Source organism: Athene cunicularia (genome assembly GCF_003259725.1).
Source record: "Athene cunicularia isolate RWA chromosome 4 unlocalized genomic scaffold, athCun1 chr4_part2, whole genome shotgun sequence".
NCBI lineage: Eukaryota > Metazoa > Chordata > Aves > Strigiformes > Strigidae > Athene > Athene cunicularia.
In genome coordinates, this window is record NW_020799099.1 from 7,934,021 (window position 1) to 7,946,397 (window position 12,377).

The window sequence follows — 12,377 nt, forward strand, 5'->3', positions numbered from 1 at the left end:
GCTTTTATGGCACCCTTCTTATTTTCTTTCCCTATTTCCATTCCATCCCCTCATCTCCCACTTCTTGCACTTCTTAGTCTGATTGAAGAGATTTAAAATACCACAGTGGATGAAGCCAATGTATCCTATTAATTTCTGCAAAGGGGGTACCTAGTCACAAAATTATTAATCTATTTTATTTCTTGATAGGTCTTTATCTAAAGATTGATGCTATCATTACACTTATCAGGCCAAATTAATCACAAGTGAAAGTGGGCAAAGAAATCAGAGAAGTGACTGCATTACGCTGTGCTGGACATCTTCAAAGCTAGCACAAAATGTAATACGAGCTTTGACACAGTCTGAATAATGCAAAACTTGTTTTAAATGAAACCTTTATACCAAAGGGAAGAAATGTTATCCCTAGGCTTAAATTTCCAGAAAGGCAAAATATCTCTCTCAGGGGTCTTTCCAATGAAATGACACAGAGTATATTTCACACTTCTGCAAGATTTCATTTGTCAAAAACAGGTAAATAAACAAACAGCTCCTGGAGTGCTTGAGAGAATCTTTGAAACATTAACCATCAGTTGTTAAGACTGGTTTAGGAAATGCCACTTTCTGCAAAAGGAGCATCTACATTATAAATGCTTATATCTTTCTGTTAAACTGCAATACCCTTTTCTCAGTGTAAGACACATTGGGCTTTAACATGTCTCTGTTGGTCACATAACAAGAAAAGCAATCTACTTCCTTCCACGAGTCCAAGAAATACAAAGCAGCTCAGACAATGATCAGAATATGAAACCAACTCAGCAACAAAAACTGGAGGAGATCCAGGGATAGGTGAAGGCATAGGAGGCTAGAGTATAAAATGTGCTATCAGTGCAGCTTCACCCACACAGCTGGAGCACTACATCCGTCATGCCAGCCTAAAAGGCTGATGAAATTGGTTTTTTGTTTTAGATGCCAATATGAATGATCGGCTTTTGGACCATTACTGTAGCAAGACAAGTCTCAATGAGAGACCATAGCTAGGATGATGTTCCATGTCAGGCTGCAAACTTCCTGAGAAACTGCTACCAGCTAGAATTCTGCCTTCTATGAGCAGAAGTTGCACAGCCCTTCGAAGCACATATACAGAAAGTATCTTCAAGTGTTAGCATCCCAGAACTGTACTTGCACCACACAAATTGGAGACTTGGCGATGAGCACGTGAAGAGCCTCTGTTTGAAGTTATCCTTTCTTGTGCTTAAGAAGCTCATCTCTTCCTCAGTGATCTAAGGGTAGTTATCCTACACAGAACACAGTGTACTGTCATCCTATTCTCTGTGCCACCATCTTTGAGAGATGGGATTTACCGGAGAGAAAAACTCACCTTCACCTCCTCACAAGCATACTGCTGTCTGGTACATATTACAGTTATTAATGGTATTGTAACAGTGGGCTAGGTCCCAGTAGCCTCAGAATGTGCTCAGGACAGTACAGCACTGTCTGCCTCGAAGAACTCACAGTCTGAAAGCAGACACAGATTACGGGGAGCAAGGAGAGAGTGCAAGGAACCAGCTGGCAGAGTTATTAGCTAGGAAGGACATCTCTAGCTCCCAGTGCAGTGTCCTGTCAGCTGGACAAATCTTCTCTACTAAATAGGAACCACTTCATGGAACATCTTGCAAGGATCCAGGTGGTCCCTTGCAGCTACTTGAGGCATCTGCAGGGAATACTCACTTTTGCAGGCACCATTCTCTGCATAGTATCCCACTGGACAGTCAGGAACGCAGTGATCCCCCAGGAGCAAGTGACGGGCATTCTGGCACTTCAGGCAGATGCTGCCGGTGTCCCGCAGGTTGGCCACACACTGACGGCACAGTGGGTGGCAGTCTAAAGGAAGCAGGGAATAATGGATACTGTGATCACAGATGGACAAAACTGCCACGGAAAACACATTGCTGAGAACTCAAGGAAGACATTAGGGATGTAGCTTTCAGAGCCCCTTCCTGCTATCCGGTGCACAAGGGCTGGGATAAGGTGCTAAACATTGCACTTCCAGATGTCTGCAAGAGAGATGACCAGAATCTACTTCATTCAAGGGAGCTTCTTTGTTCCTTTCCTCTTGGCCCCATTCTCATCTTGTGCTCTTCCTGAGCATCATAACATTTTCACTTTTCCTCAGCAACCACATTCCTCACATTTCTCTTGCCCCATACAAGCATACTCTTTCTTGTCCTTAAGTGAGCTTGGGAAAGCTTGTAGAAAGCCAGTTCAAAGCTCTTTGCTTTTCCCAAAACTTTCTCTGATTTTAGGTGCGTCTACCTACAGGTTTATCTTTAACAGACTATGCTGGCAGCTGTAGGCATTCACCTCCCTCTGCTCCCACCACCGAAAAACAAAAAGCACAACCTGTACAGCTGCATGACCTTCTTCCGTAATTCTTACTGTTCAGATTTTCCCACACGAATGAGACATCCGTACCCTGAAGAGGACACTGCAGACCTCAAAGCCAAGCCAAGAGTGGCATTTAGAGTTGCACGACAGTGCCTCAATACCTTTTCCTTTATTCCTTGTTCCCCAACAGCACATAAGCTTGTGCCTCCTGACCTCTATCTGAACTTAGGTGCTTCAAAAGGTTTTACAACAAGCCTTTTGTATGCACAACAGTACAGTGTAAGGCAACCTGGAAGCCAAATTAATCCTCATTATGGTAATTCAGAAAATTATAAAGGAAATGACGACTGTCTTGAAAGAAATGTAATAATGAGGCTTGATTTGAGTACCTGGCTTCTTGTCAGATTTCTACTGAAGGTTCAACTTTCTGTCTTTTGTCTCTTGTGACAGCACTACTACAGATTGTCAGGCAATCTAATTTTACAAGCTGAAGACAGGCTCACATAAGAGTCCGGGGGAATTTTGCATCCATACCTGCAAGAATGTAATAGTGACTGGAGTCTAACACTAGCCTGACTTCTCCTGTATATTACACATAGATGATTCTTAACAAACACTAGTGTAAAAGCACAGATGCATCTCAGAAATTAATGCAATTCTGACTGCATGCAGGGATTCAAGGTCCTTAAAGCATTTCCTCCTTCACCTCCTGACTTTACAGGGTATATAATCTATCTAGTTTCTGCCCCATACTCTCAACCTTGCAGATGGGAAATTAACAGCTGGAGGGGAGGTAAAGGTTTATGTGAGAAGAAACATTATACTTAAGATAGTGACCCTGTCTGTTCTCAATCCATCACCGTCAGAACAGTGGTAAGAAAAGAAAAGCAGCACATGAGGTCATGCTCCCAAACTCAGCGACAAGCCTCAAAACCTCCTTAGATGGGTTACAGTTTACAGGGATTGTTGTAGTGCAGCTTCTGACTGCACAGAACTCAGTACCCAAGGCATCATCCCATCAATCTTCACGACCAAAGATCCTAAACCTGTGCTGACATCAGAGTGAAAGATCTGCCATCTACCTGTAGACTCACTGAAGCCAGAAAGGATTACACGCAGCTCACCGTATAGAGTGAGGACTAAGATATCATCCACAAGGTCCTGAGAACCATATATGTGCACAGGGCTGGAGGTGGGGTGAAGAGTTTTATGAGTTTATATTCAATAAATGAACAGAAACCCAATTAGTTTCTCATGCTTCCATGTTTACCTGGAAATATGTTTACTCCCCTAATTGTTAAAATAATACTCCTCCAGTTTAATCTCTTGCCAGAACCACTGGTCTACGTTAGAAAGCTTTGCCTAGATGTAAGTAACCAAACTCACTGCGTATGGTCAATAGGTTCCATAAATTGAGCATAAAAATGAGACTGAGAAAACGTAGGGTGTCCAAATAACCAGTATCTACTGTAAATAACTAGACTCTCCCAAACTAACATGTAAAAACCTAAGTATCTACAGAATTAGGTGCTGTTGCAGTACAGTTTTGTTTGCTCCTATGTATTGAAAGAGTTCTTTTTCTCAGCTACTTTTTTTAGGATAAATCATCCCCATCTCCCTCTTGTTTCTTTGTAAGCCTAGAGATCAAAGAGCATATAACATCAGATAAAAAAACAGAACTAATGCTCATGGTGAATTTGAGGGATATTGGGGAACTAGTGAGTGTGTAAAGGAAGAATTGAAGTGCTTTGCTTTGGAAAAGATTATTTAAATTTTTCACAGCAGGCTCCCTTTGAAGCGAGGACTAACAGAAGCAGAGTGTTTCCTTTATGCTTCTCAATAATACCACGCAGCCATATTTGTTTCTTGCTTCTGCCTTCTCCCTGTGAATCTTCACTCCAGCTCAGCTAGCAGGAAAGTTACTGCCTGCAGGCTTTGGATTTTTAGAGACTTCACATCCCGTGTTTGTTGCAGGTCAGTGCAACACAGTTACTTAATTCCCTTAGACTTCTTCCAGTATCCAAATGGGATTCTTCACAGCAGCATGTCACCACCTTGCTCATAGTCCCGATGCCTCCCTACTCATCTTTTCGAGACTACTGACGTGCCTCCTGCTGTCCAAACAAAACTTTTTCCCACTACACTTTCAGCAGGCTCTAATTTGTTCCTTGTCAATTCACCTCTATGCAAAATACCCCAAACAGCAAAGCACCTTACCTTTCAACCGATCTTCCTATAAAGCAACATTCATAACAAAGTATAATATAATTATTTATACAGATTTCAATTTCCAGAGTTACTTTACTTCCACAGCCTCTTTAGCTTTTAGCAAGCAAAGAAAACAAAGAGTGCCATTCCTGTAAGGAAAATATCTATTATATATTGTTCCCTTGCCTGTGAAGACAAAGAAGGCTGTTTGGGGAGACAAAATCATCTCTGAAGTGTTTGTGAATACTCATAAAGGAAACCAGAGGCATTTCTACCTCTCAGTTCCACCATTTGCTAAGCAATCAACCATTTGTATTGTTTAAACACACCTCCCCTCTTAAGGGCTCTTTAGAAAAAAATTTCCTGATGCAAGTTTCGTACTATAAGGTAAGGTATGAGGTTTGTAACAGGATACTACTCTAAATCAGTACTTAAAACACCATGCAATTTACAGGCACGTCAGCATGCAAACATTCTCTAGCACCTTACAGTAAATCCAGAAAGAAAATCAGTATGGTTGATTCAGGACACCTAGCACTGACGAGGATTTTTGGTTTGATTTGGTTGTTGGAAGGGGTTTTTTGCCTCTCCTTGAGAAGACCCGAAAGGGGATCTGTCACACAAAGAAGCAAGGTGAACTCCTGGAGAAGTGCAACCACGTTTGCAGTGATCTGCCTGCTTCTTTTGAAAAGGGTGGGAGCTTCTTTAGGCAGCATAAGGTGGGAAATCCAGCTGGATGGTGCCTGGCACAAATGAGCCCAGATCAAAGTAGCGGAATGATCTTCTGTTTTCCTCCTCTGACAGCTCAGCTGTTAATTTCTGTAGGAGGTTGTATGCCAGCGACTAAGTGGAGCTAAGCCCCCAATTTCCCTCTTGCTCTGCTCAGCAAAACTCCATCTCTTTGTGATGATACCAGTGTCTCTCTAAGAGTACAGCAACAGCTCATTAATTTTACAAGGAACTGAATGTATTTCTTGTTGTCAGAGTGTCCCTTCTGGAATTTTAATAGCAAGCCAGAAAGGCTTGTTACAGGCAGCCTCCTGAGCTCTTCTGGTTTATCTTTGAACATTTTCACAACTACACACAGCCTAAGAAAGCAAGGGCCTGAGCAGCTGAACATGAGGACTGGGTGTTCCCTTTCAAGAAAGATGCAGCTGGAAGCTAAGAGGGGACCTTGAGGGATACTGGATCAGTTGGTGTTTTGAGTTTCATTTCACTCCAGTTATCCTTGCTACTAATTCTGGAAGGTAGTCCTTTGCATCTTTTTACACCTTAGCTGAGCATTCAGTAGAGCTCAGGTCTGCAAACATCTTTGCTTTGGCCACTGCATAGTCCCTCTGAATTTTTCTAATTGCCCTTCCACTGAGTCAGGAAAAAATCAACAAGGAAGCCTCAAGATCACGAGGAAACCTCAAGACATGTATATGATTTATTCAAATCAGAAAAGTAAGGGTAGGTTTTTCTGAGGAGACCAACATTTTTAGTGACAGTGCTATTTTTCACATTGGTAACTGCAACGTCTCCTGAAGGTGGTCTTGGGTAAGAGGGAGAGGGAAATCAAAGAGTGTTTTCAAACTGTGAAAACAAAAAACCACAGAAGCCCTGAGACTCAGTGCAGGACTGCTAAAGCCACTAACACATTCCCGTGCATACATGTCAGCTATTTAAAAAAAATAACTAAATGAGCACTCTTAAAGAAGATTGGCGTAAATTCAGCGCACCCAAAAAAGAGATTAGAAACTCATTGATCTTTTGAAATGTGAGGCCATTCTGTCTTTCTTCTGCTTACATTTGAAAAGCTTATTTGATAAACTGCTGAAAACGAGATCTTTTTTTCTACTAAGAAGGCAAATGTTCCAATCCTCATTCAGGTAACATGTACAATAACAATATTAAATAACAGGCAGTGGTCTCAAGCCACAGTTGGTTTCCTCCACCCTGTATGAAAGATTTTCCCCTGCAGGTCCATAAAGTATGACAGGTGGCTATAATGCACAGCAGTCCCTATAAGTCGTAACACAGTTCTGCCTGGAGGGTCAGGAATTAGAGATAAATGGGAAGATAACTGTAAAGAAATACGGCTTTGGGAAGCAAAGGAAAAAGCTTTGTTATATTCTGATGCAAATAATATATTATGCAAGTGTCAGGGGTTTTAATGTTCTCTTTTATGGGATAGCTGCTCTTTAACTGGTAATTAATAACTTGCCAGGCAAATTTAGCATTTCAATCAATGCTGAATGAGAAGAATGAGTGAAATTTAACAACCTGGATGTGAAGCTCTTTATCTCTAGCAGAACTGGCAAGACACATCCTTTCCTTAAACATCAGACATAAATAAGGCACAAAGAGCAACACACTTCAGACTGCAGATCAAGAGACTAAAGCACTTTTTTTTAAAGACACAAATAACTATGTTCCTCTACAAGTATTTTCAAAACTTCTGTTAGACAAAGAAACATCAAAGCATCTATGTGCAAGACCATGTGAACATTAAGGGTTCCCATGTTACAAGGAATATCTGTACTGGCCTCTCAAAGGCAGGACTGACACATGTAAGTCACACAGCAAGACTAAGCTGAGAGCTGGGAGGATAAAAGGTGTCTCCTTATGCTCTTACTATGCTGCACCTGGAAAGCCTTCTCTCCTGTTTTGGGGTCACGGATCCAAATATTCAATATTAACACTCAGTGATGCCAGGCACTGTGAACCAAGCCTTGAAAACATGTTTCTACTTTGAGGAGACAAGTCTCCAAACAGTGGACCACATTCATGACCTACAGGGCTTTGAAATAAAGCTTGGCAGTTTGCAAGGAAAGGATGCATCACCAGACTGCCATTGCTTTGGAGCCCAGAAAGCCAGGCAGGGTGGCATGTGATTCATCACTGTCAGTGCAGTGTGCCTGGAGGTCAAAGCTTGCTCTCTGCATTGCTTGAGTGAGCCCATCGTTTCTGGTTTCTGCTCCTCATTATTTCCAGGCACTGTGATGTCTACCTAATCATCTGGGATTTGGTGAGCACACCTATTGCTCCATGACAATTCACCTAACTCACAGGTAACAGCAGGCTAAAAAGGATAATTAAAGCACATACCACACAGCAAGTGGCAGAGTAAACCCTCTTCAGAAAGAATCCTGGTTTATGATAAATAGTACTAAGCTTTTTTCAGCTAAATTTACACCGGGAAGACCACATTTCCCCAGGCCTTTTTTCATAGGAAGCATAATGCAAAGCAATGGGAAAATAAGGTGGAAGAAATAAAGTGCATACACCTATGATGTGACAGGACATTAACAAGTATAACTGTAAGCCCTGAAATTTTACAGGGCAGAGACAGCTCTTTACACTGAAATGCTGAATTATTTCCATATAGTAACTACTTGACTGTATAACACATCTTGATTCTCCAAGCTGATTTCTTGTATACCTAAGGAGTTGTAGAATACTTTTAAGATATTTTCTCCTCCTCAGATACTTTGTTTCTCCCCACTCTTTGTCTCTGCAGACAAAACAATAAATGCTTAAAAGAAAGATGAAGAAATTATTCATAAAATTAATCTGTTGAGAGCAAAGCAACAACTCTTTCATAAAAAAAACCCAAACAACACATATATGTAAACAAAAATAAGTCTGTGAAGGGGAATCATCTGTATCAAACTAGAGAACAATAGCCTCTCAATGGATATATTTATTACGTTTAATGCATTTTTTCTTTTTCACAGGATTCCTTATCTCATTTGGAACTGTTCAGCCTAGATTAAACCTCACACACTGTATCTTTCTTTGATAAACAAAAAGAATGGCTTGATAAAGCTCAGAAATTGTTGGAGCTGTTCCCAGGATATGTTTATACATGCCTGAGTGATGGATTAAAAGCAATTTTTCTTTTTAAACAGATAAATGCAATCAGTGGCTTCTGATGATAAGCTTAAGTGCAGGCACCAAGCACTCACAAAGTATAACACGTATACAGAAATCCTATTTCCTCCCAAAAATGCATACAGCAATGCTAGCTGTGCAAATTTTTCTTTAGGGCCCCATAAACTGTTTCTTTTGAATCACAAATGTTTCCGTAACTCACTTTACTGAAGCTCTGTGCAGGACCTAAGCAGCTTTCCTCGCTCTGGGTCCCCCAGGTTTGGCTCTACAGTAATAGGCATTATGCTGTAAAGCCCAGACTGGAGCTAAGTGTTTGGCCTGGCAAAGGCAAGCACATTGCCACTCAACAGAACAGAACTGCAGCCCATTCTGTTTTTAAGAACATGCTCATTATGCTATTAATAAGTATATGAATACTCTGATGATTCCCAGACATACTGGTCCATACACGTGATCTCAAGTCTTCACACCAAACCATGCAGCAGCCAGCCTGGCAAAGGAGAGCCTTGTCCCCTCTCCCTACTACCTGCATCACAAAACTGGCAATTGACTTCACACAGCTCTGGTGAAGACACGCAGAGCAGGAAGCCTAGCAGCTTTCCTATATACTATGTACACTGGAAAGCTTTCTCATCATATTTTCACCTGTGTGACATATTATTCATAACAGGCATTTTGATTTCTTCATGGTGTGCACTCAAGTAGCTGGTTAATGCCACAGAAAGATCATCACACCGTATGACCCACGCTGTCTCCTCTTACTTACCCACACAATATCCCACCAGGTTGAGATACTGCTCTTCCTTGCAGCTAGTGCTGCACTTTCCACTAGCTAGAGATGCATGAGGATGGCAGGTTAAGCACTCCAAATCAGAAGGGCCACGGCATGTCTTGCAGGAGGGATGACAGGCTGGATAAGAAAAATCAGTGCTTGTTGTTATGCTCTTGGTATAGCTCATCTTACGCTCTCCCCTCCCCAGAAAGCCAGTCCCTTTAATAATCATTTAGTCCTAAAAACCATGGACATAAAACGATCTAATAGCATCAGTGACCTCAGAGTTGTAGTTTGGAAGGCTCTTACATCCTTGTTTTGAATAAACAAGATGAGAAATGTTGTCATTTAAAAAATATTATTTGTTCTCTGCATTAATCAAGGTATAGATCTATATAAAATATAAATAAATTGGCCCTTTTATTCCTCCCTCCAGCATATATGCTTGTGCAATCAGAGAGAGTGGGATGCACAGGGGAAATAAACATCTTGGGAATGTATAACATCATAGTGGCATGAGTTTGATATTCATGAGTGGAAAATCCAGGAATGATTTCTGAATGAAGCCCACCTGAACTGAAACCTATAAAACCTGAATGCCATGCCAGCTCATTAGCTATTCTGTCTGCCAATAGCTCAACAACAAATTACAGAGAAAGGGGTTAAGACTGATCAAAAATATTTCACTCAGACTGCTTTTGTATCCTTCCACCTTTAACGACAGATGCCATATTTCCAGGATTTTCACGCTACAGATCTGAGGGAGATAGAAATACTATGGGTAATGATCTGTAAAAAAATTCTTAAAAACTACTTTCAAAACTCTTCTATGAATAACAGCACACAACTTCAAAAATCTCCCACCTCAGGACTCCCCCAGGCTACATACAATTGCTCACTCCCCACATGGATGAAGCTGGGCGTTTTGCAGCTACCACAGCACAAGGCTCCAGTGTTTAAGACTTAACACATCATGTCCCACCACCTTCTCATCTTGTCAGAAACCATGCTCGTAAATTCAGTGTTCAAAAAGAAGAATCCATTTTCTAAACACACCTATATTAACTGAGCTTCACTGTACAAAAGCTGCAGGAGATGTAAGATGGCAGCATACAGAAAGATGCCACTTTCCTGACACTGAAATTTTGTATTATTATATTTTGCTGCATTATGCACTGAAAACTGCATAATGCAGCATTCAGCAGTTACTTCAGCTCTAAGGTGGCAGCGCACAACCTCAAAATTGATGAATCTTTACAATGGCCTGCCAAATAAATGTATTTATAGAGTTGTTCCTTGGGTGAATAAATTGAATAAATAGAGCAGTGGACTTTAGAGGAGATTTCTCGCTCTAAATTTGAGGTCTCCCAGGGAATCAACCCGTAAATTTCTCCTACTGCCAGAACAGATACGTGGATGCCTGACCCAATGAATCTATTATAAAACAGCAGACAATTTTCAGATGACCTTGAAGGGACTAATCAGATTTCAAATGCCTGCATTTCCACACCAATTGTACTTAGCAGCTCACAGTGAATGGTGTACCCCAAAGGCTACCATTTTCTGCACGTGGCAAAGAGGATTTAATTGTTGCAGTCACTCAGAAGGTCAGTAGTCACAGTCATTGCTTAGATGAGATCAAACAAGCTGAATGAAGGCCACTTGCTGACTGGTGGGCAAGGCTGAGACACAAATAAATAATGCTGTCCCCACTATCACTCAGGCATATTCATAGATGTAATGGCTTTTCTCCTGTATCTGCAGAATTCCTTCCTTCTAAACGTAGCCCTATAGCCAGGCATGGATTAAAAATAAAGCTAATTCATATGGACAATATGCTTATCTAGCCTAATAAAAGCAGACCATATTTCAGTGCTGTCCAGTAAAGACCTCTTTTGCGTGTTGGCTAAGACCATCATCCGAACCTACCGAAATGAAACGCAAAACATCTTCAGGGAAACAGTCCAGAGGAGCAAAACTGATTATAATTTATGATTCAATGTGTATGCTTCTCTCCCATTAGGAGGAGATTCCATTTCCTGAAATTGGACTACCCTGTTCTCCCCTGAAAATACTTAAATTGGTTCATATAAATCTGACAGAATCTCTAATTACATTGAGAAAGGCATTACAAAATGTGCATGCAATGGAATTCAGCAATGTAAGCTGCAGGTGCCTGCACTATGCACTCACAGTAGCAGTGATCTTTGTGGCTGAAGAGTCCCTCTGGGCACCCAGAGAGGCATCTGCCTTCAAGCAAGACATGGGAAGACAGACAAGCCGTACAGTCCTGGGAAGTGTTCCCCACACAGCCTGCACAGGAGGAGTGGCAATCTGCAGGGAAGGGAAAAACAAGAAGACAGAGTGAGCCAAATTAGTTCATCTTGGTTGTTACTGTTCTGGAGTATGGCTACTTTGCTTTCTGCCCAATGGCAACAGGAAGGTATTTCCTTTACAGGATTCTCTGCTTGTGAAAGGTAGAAAGGGCAGGAGTACAATGACTGTATTGCACACTTCTCGAAGATAAGGAGCAACCACAGATAGCTGCATGTTTAGTCTTTCTTTGCACCCACACAGTTCATTGCTGAAACGGAAAGCGACATGCACAATGCCATGTATTACTGTTTCCTGGGGTTCTGTAAACTTACCAGATTCTGAAATCATCTTTCGTTATCACCCTATAAATAAATATATAGATTAATTAGTTTAAAAACTAGTGTTTATTAGAGCAGTGACTTGAGGCCACAGGTTCTACTGCATGAGTCTCCACTGAACACAAAGAGAGACTTCCTGTTTCTAGAAAGACAAGACAGACATCAGGCTGGAGAGACAGAATAAAATGAAATAAAATTATTTATGCAAGTACATTTTGTTGTCTGGCAGAGAGCGAAGTCAGGTGTACTCATCACAAATGCAATGTCTCCAGGACATTGGCTCAAGTGACTCAAATCATCTCAGAGACAGATTTTGTACAGTTTCATCAGAAAAATCTCAAGTATTAGAAAAATAAATAGATATATATTTCTGTAGTTTGGTGATAAATTCACAACCACACAGCTAAAGCCTTCAAAATCAGCATTTTAACCTACATATGAACATGTTTCTGTTCTGCACAGTTAATGTAAGCATGGTACACACATCTGTTGTGGGTTTATTT

At 41.1% G+C, this 12,377-nt stretch overlaps 1 protein-coding gene across 1 annotated transcript in view; it reads right to left on the reverse strand.

Moving 5' to 3' along the window:
- The window catches only part of FRAS1 (Fraser extracellular matrix complex subunit 1), a 173,025-nt gene that overhangs the window by 68,336 nt on the left and 92,312 nt on the right, over positions 1-12,377 (reverse strand). Inside the window, exons 18-20 of the mRNA XM_026847900.1 lie at positions 11,414-11,554; positions 9,215-9,358; positions 1,708-1,860 (exon numbers count right to left, since the gene is read on the reverse strand). Coding sequence (XP_026703701.1) covers positions 1,708-1,860; positions 9,215-9,358; positions 11,414-11,554 — 438 coding nt within the window. The remainder of the gene's footprint in view (positions 1-1,707; positions 1,861-9,214; positions 9,359-11,413; positions 11,555-12,377) is intronic.